The sequence below is a fragment of the Miscanthus floridulus genome, chromosome 15 (genome assembly GCF_019320115.1).
Source record: "Miscanthus floridulus cultivar M001 chromosome 15, ASM1932011v1, whole genome shotgun sequence".
NCBI classification, from domain to species: domain Eukaryota; kingdom Viridiplantae; phylum Streptophyta; class Magnoliopsida; order Poales; family Poaceae; genus Miscanthus; species Miscanthus floridulus.
Genome location: NC_089594.1, coordinates 71,816,498 through 71,838,460, shown reverse-complemented (window position 1 = coordinate 71,838,460; position 21,963 = coordinate 71,816,498). Strand labels below are relative to the sequence as shown.

The following is a 21,963-nucleotide window of genomic DNA, read 5'->3' as shown; positions in this document are numbered from 1 at the left end:
TCGATCGAAAAATATGGTTGAACAGCTTGGTTAACCATACTACAGCTATGTCCCCGAGGCATCTCCACACCTCGATTGGGATACCATCCAGTCCCATCGCCTTACCTCCTTTCATCCTTTTCAACGTCTCTCTGACCTCAGATTCTTGGATTCTCCGCACAAAGCGCCTATTGGTGTCATCAAAAGAGTCACTCAACTGAAAGGTTGTGTCCATATTCTCACCATTGAACAATTTATCAAAATACTCTTGCCATCGATGTCGGATCTCATCCTCCTTTACCAAGAGATGCTCCCTTTCATCCTTAATGCACTTAACTTGGTTGAAGTCCCGTGTCTTTCTCTCACGAACCATAGCCATCCTATAAATATCCTTCTCTCCTTCCTTCGTACTCAAATGTTGGTAAAGATCCTCGTACGCTCTACCCTTTTCCACACTTACAGCTCGCTTTGCAGTCTTCTTTGCCACCTTATACTTCTCTATGTTGTCCACACTCATGTCATGGTACAAGCGTCTATAGCATTCTTTCTTCTCCTTAATAGCCCTTTGGACTTCCTCGTTCCACCACCAAGTATCTTTAGCCTCACGTCCCCTTCCTTTGGTTACTCCACACACCTCTGAGGCTATCTTCCGAATGTTGGTTGTCATCTTGTCCCACATATTGTTTATGTCGTCTTCTTCCTTCCAAGAGCCTCCTTTGATAACCCTTTCCCTAAATACCTCTGACGTCTCTCCTTTCAGTTTTCACCACTTTGTTCTTTCAATCTTAGCTTGTTTATCCCTACGGGCACGCATCTGAAAACGAAAATCTGCCACCAAAAGCTTATGTTGAGAAACAACACACTCCCCTGGTATCACCTTGTAATCCAAGCATGCTCGTTTGTCCTTTCTTCTTGCGAGGACAAAGTCAATCTGACTACAGTGTTGTCCGCTACTGAAGGTCACTAGATGAGATTCTCTCTTTCTAAAGAAAGTGTTGGCTATCATCAGGTCAAAAGCTACCGCGAAGTCTAGAGCTTCCTCCCCCTCCTGATTCCTACTACCATACCCAAAACCTCCATGAACTGCCTCGAAACCTGCGCTTGTAGTACCTACATGCCCATTAAGATCTCCTCCTATAAAAAGCTTCTCACTACTAGGTATAGCTCTAACCAGGCCATCTAAGTCTTCCCAGAACTATCTCTTAGCACTCTCGTCGAGGCCTACTTGGGGGGCATACGCACTAATTACGTTCAAGACCATATCACCAACGACAAGCTTGACTAAGATAATCCTATCTCCTTGCCTTCTCACTCCCACCACACCATTCTTGAGGCTCTTATCAATCAAAACTCCTACTCCATTTCTATTCGCGACTGTCCCTGTATACCAAAGCTTGAAACCTGTATTGTCCACCTCCTTCGCCTTCTGACCCTTCCATTTAGTCTCTTGAACGCATAATATATTTACACGCCTCCTAGTCGCGGTATCAACTAATTCTCTTAACTTACCTGTAAGCGACCCTACATTCCAACTACCTAAACGGATCCTAGTTGGTTCGACTAGCTTCCTTACCCTTCGCACCCGTCGACTCTGATGACAAAAAATCCACCACAAATATTTATGATGACAAAAAATCCAAATGTTCGACTAATTTGGCTAAAGAAAAAATTTCAAAGGTATGTTTGCCTGTCTTAGTTTTCTCCTCTTCTAGCATTAGATCATGTTTACTGAACCTGTATACTAAGACTTAACTTGAAAGGAGATAAGACTGTTTCATAGTTAGATGACCTAGTGTAGTGTTAGAACATGACCTAGTGGTGTTCTACTTCTATAGAGTTCCAATTTTATAAAGAGTCTAAGATCTAAGTATGTTCCTGTCTTTGTATGTGTATTCTAACCACTGAGGTATGCTGTTATGGTGTAGGGACAACGAGGCCAGACCATGGTTGTAGTAGTTAACATGAGAATTTTGCTTCCTTTTTATTCAAAGTTTGCATCTTGACATGCTTTCGATCAATTTCCATTGACTAATTTTGTTGCTCTATATGAATTGATTCACTTGTGATGGAATTTCCATTGGCAGTATTCAGTTACTGTAGTAGATATTTGGTGAAAGAAATGTAGTTTTCTAGTCCGACATACTGAACAGACGTAAAAGGGCAAAAAAAATTACTCAAAGAAATGCCATATGAACTTGTATACTGAAACTAACTTGATGCTTGTTTCATCTTAATTGCAGATATCCCAGTGAACATAATTGTTGCAGAAGTATTAGTTCACCTCAGGTTATGCACCAAATTCAACCAAAGTTATTTGTTTCAGTAGATGATTCATGAATGATCTGATGTAACAGTGGCTATTAGTAGAGTGCTGCCATTTTGGACAGAAGTTGCAATTTCAATTTCAAGACAATTACAAGCTGCTATCTGGATGTGACCTTGTGTACTGCTTTTTACTTTGGCTCTTGAGATACATTTATGCTCGAGTTGTAGGTACTTGTGTTTACATGGCGCCTGGTTCTGGAAGGATTGTTTTTTCTGTTATAACTGTATCTTTGTCCATTTTTTATTTTATTATGGTATTGAACTATTGAATATGTATTGAATCTTGTTGATTCTTCTCAATTTTTCTTATCTGTTATAAAATTTTTGGCCTTGTTTACCTTGCTCCAGTACGACCTCTTCCTTTTTTTCTGTTCCTTTTTTTAATTGAATTTGAATGGCAAAGGATAGTAATGGCGTTCAACTGTACTACTTCCCGCTTGTTTTAGCTCAGCTTATTTTCTCTCATAGAATACTATTCAACCATCCAAAATTCACTATTCCACATACCAGCCGAACGCCCTCAGTGTTTTTTTTATAAATGCAAGGATGCAGCAAAACTGGAAACATCCACCCTTGAGCCTGGGGCCTGGCTAAAACTATTCGAACAGCCACCTAGTCTCTCCTGTGCTTGCTTCCAAACAGCACCAGGGACACAGGGTTCATCGCCCGTAGCGTGTAGGGGGGTGTTTTTTTTTTTTAAATACGTAAAAGATTTGCGTATCATTGTAATTAAGAAGAAGAAGAGTTTCAGTCTGTTCGCTTGCCGGTTTCAGCCAGCCCAAACCAGCCAGCCAACAGTGTTTTCCTCTCACAATAAACCAGCACCAGCCAACCCAAACCAGTCCAGAAACCAACCAGCGAACAGGCCGTTTAACCATAGCGTGTCGCAGTGGAGAAGATAGTACGGCACTGCTCCTTCCTCCCAAAGGTAGCCTAAATGGGTATTCTTTTGTACTATTATCTATAGATGAGTTGGCACTAACGTGGCATGTTATAGATAGTATGCAGTGAAGAAGATAGTATGGCACTGCTCGTAGCAGTCAATCTCAACATTACTGGAGTATGGGCCGAGTCCGCACGGGTGCGAACACACGTCGACAGCTCGGCGCCTCAAGTGGCCGGCCTAAAATCAGCTATCCATAGCGTGTCGCAGTGGAGAAGATAGTACGGCACTGCTCCTAGCAGTGAATCTTAACAGTCCGAGGAATCAACTCTCTTTTTTTTTCGCGAACGTGCTTAGCACGTGTTTTGTTAAGATCCGAGAAATCAACCTATCCATCAACCGATCAACGGCACGTGTAAGAGAACTAGTAGCGCTCGATGGTAGCGATTATCAGACGCCGTAAACCCCATTTGGAATCAGAGCAGCAGTTTAGTTTATGGAGTATGGGTAGAGTCCCCGCAGGTGCGGACATGTCGTTCCTCACGGAATCGTCGTCAGCCTCTGGCTGATTGATGCTCGTCACCCCAAGTGGCCGGCCTATCGTCGATTCGTCGCTCTCTCGTCGCCGCAAGTTTAACTTTTTCCGCTTACGGCTACTCTTCCAAGGTCGATGCAGGACGTATCCTCTTGATGTTGACACACAGGATAAAATATCTTCCGGCACCCTTTCTTTCTTCCTTGCCCTCCTTCCTCCTGCAGCTACGGCACGGCCACGGCGCCACAAACTCGCTCGAGTCTGCTCGAGTACGCGGCGGCAGCGGGAGCCTCAAAATTGCCAGCCATGAACGCGGCGGCGACGGGCGTGTCGTCGAGCGGCGACGCTCCCCTGCTCCTCCTCCTTGCCGTCGCCGTCTCCCTGCTCCTCGCCGCGGCGGTCTGGTCGAGGCGTGGCCAGGGCCACCGCAACGGCGCGCCGAGCCCGCCGTCTCGCCCGCTGCTCGGCCACCTCCACCTGCTCGGCAAGCCGCTGCACCGCTCGCTGGCCGCGCTGGCCGCCGCGCACGGCGGCGCCGGGGGCGGGGGCCACCAGCAGCAGCTGGCGCCGCTCCTGTCCCTGCGCCTGGGCGCGCGGCGCGCGCTGCTGGTGTCGTCGCACGGCGCGGCCGAGGAGTGCTTCACCGCGCACGACGCCGCGCTGGCGGGCCGGCCGCGGGTGCTGGCCGGCGACCGGCTCGGGTACGGGTACACGATGCTGGTGTGGGCGTCCCACGGCGACCACTGGCGCGCCCTGCGCCGGCTCCTCGCCGTCGAGGTCTTCTCGGCGTCCCGCGTCGCCGCGCGCGCCGCCGACCGCCGCGCCGAGGTCGCCGCGCTCGTCACCAGCCTGAGCCTGCTCCACGGTGGCGCTGGCGGCGCGGTGACTCTCCGGCCCAGGCTCTTCGAGCTGGTGCTCGGCGTCATGCTGCGCGCGCTCACCGGGGAGCGCGCCCCCGGCGGCGACGTGCGCAGGTTCCAGGAGATCGTGGAGGAGACGTTCGCGGTCAGCGGCGCGCCCAGCGTCGGGGACTTCTTCCCGGGGCTGCGGTGGGTGGACCACCTGCGCGGCGTCGATGCGGCGCTTGTACGTCTTCAGGCGCGACGCGACGCGTTCGTCGGCGGCCTCGTCCAGGACCAACGGCGAAGGCGCGACGCCGGTAATGGCCAAGACACGGCGGAGAAGAAAAGCATCATTGACGAGCTGCTGTCGCTGCAAGAAGCTGATCCCGAGTACTACACGGACAAGATCATCAAAGGCCTCGTCTTGGTGAGTAGTCTACTAATCTGGTAGTTGTATTTGTTGCACCAGAATGTTGCTTGGCCCATGGTAATTAAGATGGTCGCAATCTCCATGATGATGCAGATGCTACTCACTGCCGGCACCGACACGTCGGCGCTGACCATCGAGTGGGCAATGGCGTTGCTGCTGACACACTCAGAAGCAACGCGAAAGGTGAGGGCTGAGATAGAGAGCAATGTCGGCACCGCACGACTCGTGGAGGAGTCAGACATCACGAACCTCCCATACCTGCAATGCGTGGTCAAGGAGACCCTGCGGCTGCGCCCCGTCGGCCCGGTCATCCCGGCGCACGAGGCCATGGAGGACTGCACCATCGGCGGGTTCCACGTCCGGCGCGGCACCATGGTCCTCGTGAACGCCTGGGCGATCCACCGGGATCCCAAGCTCTGGGACGCGCCGGAGGAGTTCAGGCCCGAGAGGTTCTTGGATGCCGGTGTGGTGACCGCGGTCACCACGCCCATGCTGCCGTTTGGGCTTGGACGGAGGCGCTGCCCTGGGGAGGGACTAGCACTGCGTCTGATTAGCTTGACGCTGGCGGTGCTCGTGCAATGCTTCGAGTGGGATGTTGGTGAAGGCGGTGTCGTTGACATGACCGAAGGCGTTGGTCTGACAATGCCCATGGCCGTGCCATTGGCAGCTGTCTGCCGGCCTCGGGAGTTTGTCAAGGGCCTGCTCTCTACTTCAACATGATGAGTTAAACAGTGGTTTCTTGCAAAGAAAAAACAAGTTTTTATGACGCTGGTGTTTGATTGTTCAGTATTCTGTATGTAATCAGTATGTTCAGTAATACTAAGAATAATATGGCTTTATATGGATACATTGCACTGCTGTGTTTTCAAATGAGAAAAACAAAGTGTGTTGTGCACTTGTGCTTTCAAGTTCAAATACGAAAACTGTTAAACATGCTGGGCGACACAATTAGATGATTTTTTACCCTTTCTTCCTGACCCGTACAAGTGAGATTTCAAGTTCAAATGTCCAAACTCATTACAACAAAATCAACTCATTTTCTAATGAAATAATATTTTTTCTCCTTGTACTTGTACATCTTGTGCTTTGACCTTCAGATTTTGTGGGATGATATACGTTCTATGCACTAATCAGTGATGGAATGAAAAAAAGATAATGTAAGTTAAGTTTAAGTAATAAAATGAGATCAAAGAGATTGTTAGTGTTGATCTCTCCAGCTTGGCCCAACAGCTGAGTTGGGCCTACTCGCGCCCTGATCTGGGACGCCCAACCCTACATGGTTGGTGGGCCTCCGTCGCACTGTGCTATAAAGAGAGATGGAGGTCGCCGGCTCTCTATACGAGGTTCACCGTGAGCCGCTACACCCATCGACAAACCCAATCCGATCTATTGAGGGGCGCAACCAGCGACGGGAAGCTCCACTGCCGTCTTCACAGCCGCCTCTGCGCCCACCACTACACTGCGACCGACCTCAACGCCGTGACCACGACTCCGTCGACCCAGACCACATTATCTTCACCATGGCTACGTCGAGCTCTTCCTCCAAGCCCGTGAATAATCGGTGATATCTCATCTCCCTTTCTCTCTCTCGAGATAATCTTTCAGGAAGTTTTCACCCCGTATGCAAGGTTGTACCGTTTGATCCACTATGTCAATCACCTCCACGTGCTCGGCAAGCCGCTGCCCCGCTAGCTGGCGGCGCTCGCCGCCGCGCACGGCGCCGGGGGCCAGCTGGCGCCGCTCCTGTCCCTGCGCCTTGGCACGCTGCGCGCGCTGCTGGTGTCGTCACACGCCGCGACGGAGGAGTGCTTCACGGCGCACGACGCCGCGCTGGCGGGCAGGCCGCGGCTGCTGGCCGGGGACAGGCTCGGGTACGGGTACACCGTGGTCAGCTGGGCGTCCCACGGCGACCACTGGCGCGCCGTCCGCCGGTTCCTCGCCGTGGAGCTCTTCTCGGCGTCCCGCCTCGCCGCGCCGAGGTCGCCGCGCTCGTCGAGAGCCTGCTGCTCCGTGACGCCGCCGCCGCTGAACCAGACGCGTCCCGCGCCGCGGTGACGCTCCGGCCCAGGCTCTTCGAGCTGGTGCTCAACGTGATGCTGCGCTCGCTCACCGGCGCTCCTGGGCACGGCGACGACGTGCGCAGGATCCAGGGGATCATCGAGGAGACCTTCGCGGTGAGCGGCGCCCCCAGCGTCGGGGACTTCTACCCGTCGCTGCGGTGGATCGACTGTCTGCGCGGCGTCGATGCGGCTCTGATCAGTCTCCAGGCGAGACGCGACGCGCTCGTCGCCGGCCTCGTGCGCGACAAACGCCAAAATCGCAGAGCCGGTGGCCGGCACACGGAGAAGAACGGCGCCATTGACGAACTCCTGTCGCCGCAAGAAATTGATCCCGAGTACTACACTGAAACTGTCATCAAAGGCATTGTCTTGGTGAGTAATCTCTCCTGTGAATCAGTCTTTGTGGCACCACCATGGTGAATCGGTGACATGGTTGCAATCTCCGTGATGATGCATCTATCTATACGGATACTGCTCAGTGCCGGCACGGACACATCGGCACTGACCACTGAGTGGGCAATGGCGCTGCTGCTGACGCATCCAGAAGCAATGCAGAAAGTGACAGCTGAACTGCACACCAACGTCGGCACATCCCGGCTGGTGGAGGAGTCCGACATCGCGAACCTCCCATATCTGCAATGTGTGGTCAAGGAGACCCTCCGGCTCTGTCCTGTCGGCCCAGTCATCCCAGCGCACGAGGCCATGGAGGACTGCACCGTTGGTGGGTTTCATGTCCGGCGCGGCACCATGATCCTCGTGAACGCTTGGGCGATCCATCGGGACCCCAAGTTATGGGAGGCGCCGGAAGAGTTCAGGCCGGAGCGGTCCATGGACGCTGGCATGGTGACCACGGTCACCGCCCCCTTGCTGCCATTTGGGCTTGGACGGAGACGCTGCCCAGGGGAGGGGCTGGCAATGCGTCTTGTTAGCTTGACACTGGCGGCGCTCGTCCAATGCTTTGAGTGGGATGTCGGTGAATGTGGTGCCCCTGACATGGCCGAAGGAGTTGGCCTGTCTATGCCTATGGCGAAGCCGTTGGCAGCAATCTGTCGGCCCTGGGAGTTTGTCAATAACATGCTATCTGGATCAACATGAATAACAGAACATTGGTTTCTGAAGAATAAGCAGAATTATGCAACACTTAAGCTTTTCAGTTACCTATGATTGGAAGTAAGAATCTTGCATCCAGATGTGAATGATATATCAATGTTGTAGCTTATTCCAGTCTCCACTATGCATTTGTTGATGAAGTGAAACAGAAGAAGATAAAATGCCAGTTGCAATTATCAATCTGATGATAAATTACAAAGTCTTCAAAATTACAAGCAATGATGTATGCCCACTGAAACTGATTTCAGATCTTAAACCAGCAGTGCCCTCTGATCCAGATATTGAACCATTTGGGAATGCCTCTGAATTTCTTCTGATGGTTCAAATGATTCAGAGACTATGCATCTGTTGGTTAACTTGACCCTTCTTACTTTCTAAGTTCTGACAATTAAGATTAGCTGTCTGACTCAGATTTCAGAGACAATCTTATATCTAACATAGAAGATCGAAACATGAGCAATTTGGTAGATTTGGATTTGGATTACCCTTGTGAATTCTGATTGAGGTAATATTTCAGTAGTTTCCTATTTTGTCATGTAAGCATTATAAAAAAACCCTCAGTTTGCCGGTTCCAAATGAAATTGCCAGAAGCAGCAGCATGTTCTGCTTGCTATAGCATAACAAGTATTCCCTCTTTCCCAAATCATAGATCACTTTAGTTTTTCTAAGTATATGATTTTTTTACTGTACACTTAGATATACATCATGACTAATAAGCTATGTTTATTTAGATACATGACAAAAACTATATATGAAGAAAAACTAAAACAACCTATAATTTGAAATGAAGGGAGAAAAAATGACGAGGACCTTCTTTCATCGATGGAATGAAGCAAACAACCTGAAGGATAAAGGGCCGCTGAGGATCCATTGTCAAATAACTTATCAACACTGTGTCCCTGTCAAACAGAAAGAAAAGAACTAGCAGATGGAGACGTACCTTTGTTTTTGACCCTGTTTGGTCCTATTTGTCATGGCAAAAGATTAACCCCTAAACTTTTGTTGCTAAACTTTAGTCTTACTTGAGGTGTTTAGATCCATGGCAAAAGTTTAGGCTAAAAGTGCAAAATGAGGTGTCCTTCACACCCCCTAATGCTTTTAGCCCAGTTTGCGAATGGCAAAACTTTAGCCCTCCCATTTTGTTGCACCTGTTTAGATCCATTTGCTCAAAACATGGGCTAAAAGTGCTGGGCAAAAGTTTTACCAAAGGAAATAAACAGGGCCTTTATTCTCGTTTTTGGAAAATGGAAGTTTGCAGAAAAGGTACTTTTTCTTTCTGTTTGACAGAAAAAAGCTATTGCGGACCTGTCAAAAGAAGAAAGAAAAGCCTGGAGCAAGAGCATGAGCAGAAGAGAACATAACTTTCGGTGTTCGGTATCATAACTTTGGCGTGCATGCTAATGTCATCTGTTAAGATATACAGTGTACTTTGCTTATGAAATACTACACTGTAAATGTCTCAGAGAAAATACAAGATTACCAAATTTACTGTAATTATTAGCCCAGACTATTTAGGCTCTTATTAGCCCAAAATTAGCTCATATTTAGGCTTTCTAATTGGTATCCAAACACCCCCATATACTAGCCCCACTGTGAAAACTTGAAAACTCTGTCAAAAAGTAAAAAAAAAATACTACTACGTAGTACTTACTAGCGAACTAACCCATGGGAACGACCAAAAATACATATAGGATCTTAGAAGTAGTCAATTCCCGTGCGCGAAAACTAAAAAGGCTGACCGTGAGCTTTTTGTATGTGCTAGTCTGGCCCTGTTCGCTTGAACTTATCAGCCGGCTTATCAGCTAGAATCTACAGTATTTTCCTATCACAATAAAACAGCTTCAGCCGGCTTATCAGCCAGCTTATGTATCAGCCGAACAGAGCCCGGCCCATGGACGTTTCCTTCCTCCCATATGGACGGAAACGACTGAAAAGACCCGTTTGGACCCGTGACATAGGGTGGGTCTAGTTCATGTATGTTGATGTACATTTTGAAAGCTTAGAGACCTAGATGACATTATTTGCCAAGTTTAGGGGCTGGTCTAGCTTCGTTGGTGCTAGCGTAAACCGCCATGTCAGCAAACGTGTCTTGTTTTGACCCATTTGGATTTGTGATGTAGTGTGGGCCGAGTTCATATACATGAATGTGCATTTTAAAAGTTTAGGGACTTAGATAACACCATATGCTCAGGTTCAAGGTAACTGAATTTATTTCGATTAATTCAGTTCCTAACCTCGGATAATCGAGATAACTAATATTCTAGCCTAACACCTAGCCGCCATCCCCCTCATGATGTTTGTATGTGGTAGTGCATATTTATTCAGGTATCACACCATAGGTATGATTCAAAGTTTTGGTATTCGGTCTTAGGGCAACAAAAATTATGGAACACACTTGGATACATTGGAATTTAGAATATGGATCTATAATTTCTTATTATCGAGAAGTCACATGCATTAGCATGAAAACTTCATTATTACAGTACAAAATCATAAGCAATCTAGAAGATGGCACCACCAATGATGGGCTATTGCAACAAGGCGGCAGGGTTCGTCAGAGCTAGTTGGCACAATGGCAGCAATTGTTGTTGTTGTTGCAAGAATGCGGCAATGTTTGCCACAACCTGCGGGTAGAATGGCAGGAGCTGTTGTGTCAGTCTGCAATAAGACGGCGGGGTTCGTCAGAGCTAGTTGGCTGAATGGCAGCAATTGTTGTTGTAGCAAGAGGGTGGCAATGTTTGCCACAGCCTGCGGGTAGAATGGCAGCAATTGTTGTTGTTGCAAAAAGGGGACAATGTTTGCCACAGCCTGCGGGTAGAATGGCAGCAACTGTTGTTGTTGCAAAAAGGGGACAATGTTTGCCACAGCCTGCGGGTAGAATGGCAGCAACTGTTGTTGCTGAAAGAAAGCAGCATGGCTCCCAAGAGCAAGCTGGTTGAATGGTAGTAGTTGTTGTGGCTGCAAGTAGGCAACGGGGTTCACCCCAGCTAGTTGATTATATGGAAGAAACTTTTGTTGCTAGAGGTAGGCAGCACGGTTCACCACAGGTAGCAGCTGTTGCTGCAATTGTTGTGTCGTGATGCTCTGCACAGACAGATGCTCCAAGGATGGCTGCTGCAATAGGGCAGCATGGTGTTGCTTATTTATGATCCAGTGTAGTATGTCCCCTATTATACTGTAGGATTGTACAATTGGGTTTTCGTATCCTGCGACTGTCACTGGAGGGAGGTACTGTGGAATAGCCGGAGTGAAAGGAGCTAGGGAGCACTGTGGAAAAATGGTCGCGGTAGCAGCGCTTGCCGAAAGAGCAAGGAGCGCAAATATCTTGCCTGCCATTGTTTCTAAGATGTTGCTAGTGTATTTCACTTTGTACATTGCTAGTTGGTCTCAATAAAATGAGTGATGGATTAACTACTAGTTTGGTGGCTATTTATACACATGGTAGGTCATGTATCTCAGCAAGATTTCCGCTTTAGCCAACAAAACTATTAGAATATAAGCTAGAGATGACATGGTATCTAGTCAGTTTTGACATTTAGTGACCACTTTTCTTGGCTTACAATTTACATGTTGACAAAATAATTTGTACAAAATACAAGCAAAAAAATGGCTTTCTTCTCCTGGTATTTTCTGAATACATGGGTGACAATGGTACGATCCATTCACCTTTACACATGTGCAAGTGCAACCTAATATATGATCCACTTGATTAAAGTCAGTTTGTGAAGTTGTGACCAGATGATGTGGATCTCAATCATTTCAACTAAATTTGTCTACAAGTTGAGATAAGATCTCACTCATGAGTTGTTTGTGAGACTACCACAAAAAATCCAAAGGTTCCACTAGTACCATAAAAGTGTTCTGGATAGGGTTAAAAAATGGGTAGATTTTTTTGTAATTATTTTCTCCTAAGCCCATGCACAATAGCACACAAATACTCTAATTTAGACTATGTAAGTGGTGGTGGCTAAAGGGAAACTGAGATGGCTGAAGTAGATAGTGAGAACAGAAGATCATAAACAAAGGGAAAGTGGTCTGACACATTGGCCAAGGGTGCAGTAAGGACATTGAGAATGGAAACATCAACGCGGAGGACGAGACATGAGGAGAACAAACACGACCAAACAATGGGATTGAGAAAGATGAGCAAGGTCAATGAGGCTAAGGTGCATCAGGTCAACAACATCCACTACGGAATGAGGAGGAGGAATGAGCTATTTTGTGGGTGAAGATGTCACGCTTAGTTTTGAAGTGTGACATAGACAAAAAAAAAAAAAAATTAAGACACTTGTGTAGGTTCTGTATGCCATGGAGCATGTCTTGGACCTCTTGGGCGAAATTTAGTATTGGTGGCTAGGGGTGGGCATTTTTACACCGAAAACTGGAAACCGAACTGAAGCAAAGTGTTGGTGTGTTCAGTGTTCAGTGTTGGTTTCACATTTTGGTAGTATCAGTGATCATAGGTTTTCATTGTGCACCCAACTGAGCCACCAAGAAATCTGAACTCTAGTTTTTTTAAACAATTTGGTATGCTTAATTCATTCAGGATAGCTACATCATTTGGTAGATAATCAAGTATGAGACTAGGGGGCTCATCGTCCCAAGTACAATTTTGCTTAGACTGCATCGCCCTTCTTGTTAAGTCATGCGCCGCTTGGTTTACCTCCCTATTACAATGCTCAATCATTATATCCTGAAACCCACTCCATATGATGCTACACTCGTCATATAAGGCAGCTGCCGAATTTGCCGTAAATCCTCCATCTTTCATTGTTTCTATGACCTCCATGCAATCTGATTGGATAATCAGCCGGTTGCACCCTATGTACTGCGCTAGCATCAACCCTTCTTTCAACGCATAGGCTTCCGCCATCGGTGCATCGACCAAGTGTGGAACAAAGCTGTGGGCAGCAGCTAAGACTCCTCGTGCTATCTCTTAAGATTACTCCTACAACCTACATCTTCGTCAAAGGCCGCATCAACATTCAGCCATCAGTTCCACAAAGGGCAACGTCTCTGGCCCTCTTTGCATCACACAACTTCGGCCCATTTAAGCCCAAGGACACAATTATATCGGAAGCAGGCCCTATTAGCTCTCACCTCTCCTCCACCCACTGCTTACTACTTTAATCTCTAGCATTCTGTTGTGGGCTCCTCGTGGCAGCGCTCAGCGAGGACGACGAGCAAGACTCGAGTTGCGACAACAAAGGCGAGCGGGAGCACGGATCCGGGGAGGACAGGCGTATGGTGCAATTTGCATGAGGTCAGCGCCTTAGGGAAGCAGGCCACAAACATGGATGCTTGGCACGTGATCAGCACCGTGGCGATTAGACGGTAATTGCTTGGACTAGATGAATCGATGATGGAAATCTAGAGTCGTTACCTTGTTATAGATATTAGGAAGAGAGGTGAGTACAAGATAGAACTGGAAGCTTGGTGAAGTTCAGTACCACAAAACACTGAACTGATTGAACTGAGAACCAGAAATGTCGGTTCTTGTTTGTCTTGCACCGTTGGTTGTAGCTTTGGCACACCAAAAATTTTCTACACCGAAGAGACCAAACCGAATATACTGCACAAACCGATTGCCTGTTGGAAATATGTGCCTAAAATACATTCCAGATTTTGTTTGGAGGAAAAACTCATAGATAAAAAATGATGCAAGTATATAACACAAGTAAACAGGCAACACACTGACTAGAACAGGATTGCGCAAGGAAATTACTCAATGATCCCGCGCAGAACGTCGTCGAACGTGTTGAAGTAGATGTTGCAGATCACCAAGCGGTCGCGTGTAGACGCTGCCCAAAAACCTGATTGCCGCCCCGTGCAGGAGTCTCGCGGCAGTGGTTTCGGAGATCCCGCTCTCTTCAAGTCCGGTGCACGCCGAACTCAAAGGTCAACGAGGCGCAGCAGCGAGAAGCTCAGCACAGCGAGTGGGAAGGTGAGCGTGTGAATGCGTGCCCTTCAACCAGGACGTCTCCTGATTTTATAGGCCTTCATAGTACATCAATTCCCCTTATCAAGCAGTAAAAACTACCCAATTTAATGATAGAAAATGCTATAATCAAATAGCAGAAACTGGCACACCTTATTACTGTTTAAAACGGCAGTTTCAATCACATTGAAGCGCCATTACGCTCAGCATAAAAAATGGAAACTGCACAAATAATAGCTTGCTGTACATGTTCAAACAGAGCTTTTAAAGGTCTTGCCCCTCGATCTTCTCATGAGCTTTCCAAAGAGTACCCCACTCTCATGATCTGTGACCTAACAGTTTAGCTCACACAAGTGTATTCATTTTAGGTATCCTGTAGGACGATACCTTTTCCCTCGGTGGACACTAGAATACATTAAGGCATATTAGCCAGCCTTCCATACAGAAGAGAGTATATTTCATGGAACATGGGTAATTTTAATTTTTTAAAACAGTCTGTACTCCCTGTTACAACAGTAACTTGTTTTTCTCATTTTCCAAATCAGGGATCTCCTATCAAAGGAAATGAGTTGCCATTACTTTGTAACTAAATGGGTCTCAACCCCATGTCCATGTTTGCAACAGAAATCGATGTCCATGCAAGCCCTTTTGTAAAGGGATCTGCTAGATTTTTCTCGCTGCGAATATAATTCACAGCAATTACTCCGGAGTTTTTCAGCTTTCTAACAGATTTAAGCCTCCGCTTCACATGTCTCGAGGACTTCGAATTATCCTTAGTACTCGTAACTTTGATCAATACCGTTTGGTTGTCACAGTACATAAAGATTGCTGGAATTGGTTTCTCTACCAGTGGCAAGTCCATGAGTAGCTCTCTTAGCCACTCGGCCTCAACAGTAGCCGTGTCAAGTGCTACAAGCTCAGCTTCTATGGTAGACCGCATCAAAATGGTCTGTTTACATGACCTCCATGTAACTGCAGCACCTACTAGTGTAAACACATAGCCACTCGTTGCTTTAATTGCATCTGCATCAGAAATCCAGTTGGAATCACTATATCCTTCCAATACAGATGGATAACCAGTATAGTGAATTCCATATTCGATTTACCTCTCAGGTAACGTAGCACTCTCTCTAGTGCATCCCAATGATCCTTCCCTGGATTGGAAGTAAAACGATTTAATTTGCTCACATCAAAAGATATATCGGGACGTGTTGCACCAGCGAGATACAAGAGGGACCCAATTATTTGTGAATATCTCAAATGGTCCAACCCTTCGTCTTTATTTGTTCTTCGCTTTACACTTGCATCGTAGGGCGTAGGGGATACTTTGACATTCTCAAAGCCAAAGCGACACAGTATGTTTTTCCACATAATGAGATTGATTTAGAATAATCCCGTTCTCATTTTTGATCAACTTAATATTCAGGATAACACTTGCTTCACCCGGATCCTTCATGTCGAGGCATGAAGATAAGAATGATTTGACCTCGTCAATCACGGCAGTGTTAGTCCCAAATATGAGTATATCATCCACATACAAGCACAAGATCACTGTTTGACCCCCACCATGGCGATAGTATACACACTTATCTGCTTCGTTTACAACAAAACCAACAGAGGTTAATGTTTGATCAAATTTTTCATGCCATTGTTTGGGTGATTGTTTTAGGCCATATAATGATTTTAACAATCTGCAAACTTTACCCTCCTGTCCCTTAGCCACAAAACCATCAGGTTGCTCCATATAGATTTCTTCCTCCAACTCTCCATTAAGAAAAGTTGTCTTTACATCCATTTGATGAATGTGTAGACCATAGGAAGCAGCTAATGCAATGAGCACCCTAATGGTGGTTAACCTGGCCACAGGTGAATAGGTGGCAAAATAATCTTCACCTTCTTTCTAGGTAAAGCCTTTGGCCACAAGCCTCGCTTTATATTTTTCAATCGTGCCATATGGTCTCATCTTTTTCTTGAAAATCCATTTACATCCAATAGGTTTGCACCCAACAGGACGTTCAGTGATTTCCCAAGTCTCATTTGTCATGATGGAGTCCATCTCGCTACGGACTGCCTCTTTCCAATAGTCAGCATCCGAAGACGCATAAGCATCAGCCAGAGTCGTAAGCATCAGCCAGAGTTCAGTACCACAAAACACTAAACTGATTGAACTGAGAACCAGAAATGTCGGTTCTTGTTTCTGTCTTGCACCGTTGGTTGTAGCTTTGGCACACCAAAAATTTTCTACACCGAAGAGACCAAACCGAATATACTGCACAAACTGATTGCCTGTTGGAAATACGTGCCTAAAATACATTCCAGATTTTGTTTGGAGGAAAAACTCATAGATAAAAAATGATGCAATCATATAACACAAGTAAACAGGCAACATACTGACTAGAATAGGATTGCGCAAGGAAATTACTCAATGATCCTGCGCAGAACGTAGTCGAACGTGTTGAAGTAGATGTTGTAGATCACCAAGCGGTCGCGTGTAGACGCTGCCCAAAAACCTGATTGCCACCGCGTGCAGGAGTCTCGCGGTAGTGGTTTCGAAGATCCGCTCTCTTCAAGTCCGGTGCATGCCGAACTCAAAGGTCGACGAGATGCAGCAGCGAGAAGCTCAGCACAGCGAGTGGGAAGGTGAGCGTGTGAATGCATGCCCTTCAACCAGGACGTCTCCTGGTTTTATAGGCCTTCATAGTGCATCAATTCCCCTCATCAAGCAATAAAAACTATCTAATTTAATTCAAGGAAATGCTGCAATCAAATAACAGAAACAGACACACCTTATTACTGTTTAAAACGGTAGTTTCAATTGCATTGAAGCGCCATTACGCTCAGCATAAAAAAATGGAAACTACACAAATAATAGCCTGCTGTACACGTACGTGTCGCGCTCGTCGCAAGTCACGCGATGTTTCACGCGAAAAATGCGCGCGAGCTGCGCGTGCGTGTAGCAACAGTCTCCTTCTCTCTCATTTTTACCTATTTTGCATAGAGAGGAGACTCCCATATTTAAGCAAGGCAACTTCTCCTTGAATTAGCAATATGGGACTATAGGTTGTGCATGCTTTGGAATTTTTCAAATTAGGCCAAACATGGGCCTAAATCCAACAATCCCCCACCAATTCCAAAGCTGTTGTACTGAACATTCTTTATATATACCAGATTTTCAGTATAAGTCCCATACGGGTTGAACTTACACCTAGATCAACCAGATCCATCTTCTAGCAGCTTATGAATGGACTAAGCCTTGAATTCATAGCTTTTTACTGTCAGATTTCTCTTGAAGATCCAACTGGTACTAGGCTGCAAAAACGTCAAGTCCAAACAGAGCTTTTAAAGATCTTGCCCCTCGATCTTCTCATAAGCTTTCCAAAGAGTACCCCACTCTCATGAACTGCGACCTAACAGTTTAGCTCACATAAGTGTATTCATTTTAGGTATCCTGTAGGATGATACCTTTTCCCTCAGTGGACACTAGAATACATTAAGGCATAATAGCCAGCCTTCCATACAGAAGAGAGTACATTTCATGGAATATGAGTAATTTTAATTTTTTTAAACAGTCTGTACTCCCTGTTACAACAGTAACTTGTTTTTCTCATTTTCTAAATCAGGGATCTCCTATCAAATGAAATGAGTTGCCATTACTTTGTAACTAAATGGGTCTCAACCCCATGTCCATGTTTGCAACAGAAATCACTGTCCGTGCAAGCCCTTTTGTAAAGGGATCTGCTAGATTTTTCTCGCTGCGAATATAATTCACAGCAATTACTCTGGAGTTTTTCAGCTTTCTAACAGATTTAAGCCTCCGCTTCACATGTCTCGAGGACTTCGAATTATCCTTAGTATTCGTAACTTTGATCAATACCGTTTGGTTGTCACAGTACATAAGGATTGCCAGAACTGGTTTCTCTACCAGTGGCAAGTCCATGAGTAGCTCTCTTAGCCACTCGGCCTCAACAGTAGCCGTGTCAAGTGCTACAAGCTCAGCTTCCATGGTAGACCGCATCAAAATGGTCTGTTTACATGACCTCCATGTAACTGCAGCACCTGCTAGTGTAAACACATAGCCACTCGTGGCTTTAATTGCATCTGCATCAGAAATCCAGTTGAAATCACTATATCCTTCCAATACAGATGGATAACCAGTATAGTGAATTCCATATTCGATTGTACCTCTCAAGTAACGTAGCACTCTCTCTAGTGCATCCCAATGATCCTTCCCTGGATTGGAAGTAAAACGACTTAATTTGCTCACATCAAAAGATATATCGGGACGTGTTGCACCAGCGAGATACAAGAGGGACCCAATTATTTGTGAATATCTCAAATGGTCCAACCATTCGCCTTTATTTGTCCTTAGCTTTACACTAGCATCGTAGGGCGTAGGGGATACTTTGGCATTCTCAAAGCCAAAGCGACACAATATTTTTTCCACATAATGAGATTGATTTAGAATAATCCCATTCTCATTTTTGATCAACTTAATATTCAGGATAACACTTGCTTCACCCAGATCCTTCATGTCGAAGCATGAAGATAAGAATGATTTGACCTCGTCAATCATGGCAGTGTTAGTCCCAAATATGAGTATATCATCCACATACAAGCACAAGATCACTGTTTGACCCCCACCATGGCGATAGTATACACACTTATCTGCTTTGTTTACAACAAAACCAGCAGAGGTTAAGGTTTGATCAAATTTTTCATACCATTGTTTGGGTGCTTATTTTAGGCCATATAATGATTTTAACAATCTACAAACTTTACCCTCCTGTCCCTTAGCCACAAAACCATCAGGTTGCTCCATATAGATTTCTTCCTCCAACTCTCCATTAAGAAAAGTTGTCTTTACATCCATTTGATGAATGTGTAGACAATAGGAAACAGCTAATGCAATGAGCACCCTAATGGTGGTTAACCTGGCCACAGGTGAATAGGTGTCAAAATAATCTTCACCTTCTTTCTGGGTAAAGCCTTTGGCCACAAGCCTCGCTTTATATTTTTCAATCGTGCCATCTGGTCTCATCTTTTTCTTGAAAATCCACTTACATCCAATAGGTTTGCACCCAACAGGACGTTCAGTGATCTCCCAAGTCTCATTTGTCATGATGGAGTCCATCTTGCTACGGATTGCCTCTTTCTAATAGTCAGTTCCGAAGACGCATAAGCATCAGCCAGAGTCGTAAGCATCAGCCAGAGTTTAGTACCACAAAACACTGAACTGATTGAACTGAGAACCAGAAATGTCGGTTCTTGTTTTTGTCTTGCACCGTTGGTTGTAGCTTTGGCACACCAAAAATTTTCTACACCGAAGAGACCAAACCGAATATACTGCACAAACCGATTACCTGTTGGAAATATGTGCCTAAAATATATTCCAGATTTTGTTTGGAGGAAAAACTCATAGATAAAAAATGATGCAATCATATAACACAAGTAAACAGGCAACATACTGACTAGAACAGAATTGCGTAAGGAAATTACTCAATGATCCTGCGCAGAATGTAGTCGAACGTGTTGAAGTAGATGTTGTAGATCACCAAGCGGTCGCGTGTAGACGCTGCCCAAAAACCTGATTGCCGCCCCGTGCAGGAGTCTCGCGGCAGTGGTTTTGGAGATCCCGCTCTCTTCAAGTCCGGTGCACGCCGAACTCAAAGGTCGACGAGGCGCAGCAGCGAGAAGCTCGGCACAACGAGTGGGAAGGTGAGCGTGTGAATGCGTGTCCTTCAACCAGGACGTCTCTTGGTTTTATAGGCCTTCATAGTGCATCAATTCCCCTCATCAAACAGTAAAAACTACCCAATTTAATGACAGAAAATGCTGCAATCAAATAGCAGAAACTGACACACCTTATTACTGTTTAAAACGGCAGTTTCAATCACATTGAAGCGCCATTACGCTCAGCATAAAAAATGGAAACTGCATAAATAATAGCCTGCTGTACACGTACACGTCGCGCTCGTCGCAAGTCACGCGATTTTTCATGTGAAAAATGCGCGCGAGCTGCACGTGCGTGTAGCAACAGTCTCCTTCTCTCTCATTTTCACCTATTTTGCATAGAGAGGAGACTCCCATATTTAAGCAAGGCAACCTCTCATTGAATTAGCAATATGGGACTATAGGTTGTGCATGCTTTGGAATTTTTCAAATTAGGCCAAACATGGGCCTAAATCCAACATTGCCTACTCCTATAATGGCAGCAAGTCAATAGGGCCCGCTGCCCCTCCTTCCCTACCGACGCCGCCGGCCATGGACTTGGAGGCAACCGAAGCCCTGGCCCCTCGTGGTGCCCTAGCTGAGGCCGCGCCTGGTGCCCTAGCCGTGGCGTCGCCCGGTGCTCTGGCCTCGGCATCGCCCGGTGCCCTGGCCGCAGCGCCTGCTGGCCTGCCCGACCAAGTTGGTGCACTGGCCATGGCACCTGATGGCCAAGCTGCCCAGGCTAGGGCAACCGATGGCCTGCAGCCAGCAGTGGAGGCCTCCATCGATGCTCTAGCCCTAGCAAGGTCACTTCTGCCTACTGCTCCTCATCCGGCAAGAGAGTGCAACATTCCTGTTCTTCAAGTGCAAAGGTATATATTGCATCCACTAGATCTTTTATTTTTTTTTCAGTACAAGTAACGTACAGAAATAAAACTAGGTTTGGCTTGTTTATAGGTCTGAAGTGAATGATGTGGAGACTATAGGAAAAGTTGATTGGGCAACATTACAAATTATGGAAACACATGATGATGAAGGTCGAATTGAAGTTATGAGCGAGAGCCGGATGTGTGAGTTTTTAGGCTTGACAGAAAAGGGCACAACAAATGAGTCAACAAATGTACCTACACAAGGCTTTGGTTGCCGAATGGATGAACAAGTGAATGATACTGCGCTTGGGCAAGATATTGATGGTGCTGCCATCCCTACTAGTGATGTCGTACCCGGTGAGATGGTCATTACGTATGATAAGAAGAACCCATCAATGGAGGTAGGGACAATGTACCCAACAATGGAGGAGTTCAAGCTGGTAGTTCGGCAATTTGCCATCAACAAGGAGTTCCATTTACGAGTAGAGAAGTCAACTAAGACGGTATATAGGGCTTATTGCAATTCCGATGATGAAGATCGCCCTTGCATTTGGAGGATAAATGGCAGAAAACTGCAAGGCAGCGCTACAACGGAGGTATACAGGGCTTATTTCATTAATTCTACATTGCCTGTGTTTAATTGCCCGGATGAAAGTGTTTTACTGCCATGTAGTACTATATATACATATATGCTTGCATGCCTCTGTACGATTCATTTGGTAAGCTGTAATCAATTTGGTAAGTAAATTTTGTAAGCTGTTAAATTTCAAGTAGTCTAATACTAGCAGTAGTACTACTTGAGTGGCCATCCTTGAATTTATTCATGTCACGATTCCGCTACCCAAATCTGGAGTAGGGGGTCAAGTAGGGGGGTCCTGTTGGAGATGCTCTAAACTAGCATTCTAATCGTTTTACGGAGCTGTATTGCAGTGGCAAATTCAACTAGCAATAGGAGGCAGTAGTACTACTTGATTGGCCGGACGTGTGCATGCTCCTGTGCTTGATTGTCAACTTTGCTAGCTGCTGTCAACGTGCATTATTTCATGTGTGTCTATATATGACTGAGAAGTCCTTGATTTTTTTCTGTGCTATATATGATGCAACAGTACATATGTGTGTCTATATATGATGCAACAGTACACAATATATCTCATTGATTTATTTTTTTCTTGCAGGTTATCGTCTTAGTCAATGACCATACATGTGTGTCTAGCATGAGGATGGCAACTACAACTCCAAATTGCAAGTGGGTAGCTCTATGGGCTGCGAGTATACTTAGAGCT

The 21,963-nt window shown here is 46.1% G+C and overlaps 1 protein-coding gene and 2 pseudogenes across 1 annotated transcript; 2 read left to right on the top strand and 1 right to left on the bottom strand.

Annotated features, from left to right (window-relative positions):
• The first annotated feature begins 3,434 nt into the window (after positions 1-3,434).
• On the top strand, positions 3,435-5,959 carry LOC136508766 (cytochrome P450 81Q32-like). Its single transcript, XM_066503545.1, has 2 exons — positions 3,435-4,991; positions 5,088-5,959. Exons 1-2 carry the CDS (start codon positions 4,029-4,031, stop codon positions 5,712-5,714), a joined length of 1,590 nt encoding a protein of 529 aa, XP_066359642.1. The 5' UTR covers positions 3,435-4,028; the 3' UTR covers positions 5,715-5,959.
• Positions 5,960-6,310: 351 nt separating this feature from the next.
• On the top strand, positions 6,311-8,149 carry LOC136507633 (cytochrome P450 81Q32-like; annotated as a pseudogene).
• A 2,516-nt stretch (positions 8,150-10,665) lies between these two features.
• Positions 10,666-11,500, bottom strand: LOC136509455 (zein-alpha 19D1-like; annotated as a pseudogene).
• Positions 11,501-21,963: the final 10,463 nt, after the last annotated feature.

Coding starts and splice junctions, on each gene's coding strand:
- LOC136508766 (XM_066503545.1), top strand. CDS start 4,029: ATGAACGCGGCGGCGACGGGCGTGTCGTCGAGCGGCGACGCTCCCCTG. Junction 4,992..5,087: donor TCATCAAAGGCCTCGTCTTG/GTGAGTAGTCTA, acceptor ATGATGATGCAG/ATGCTACTCACTGCCGGCAC.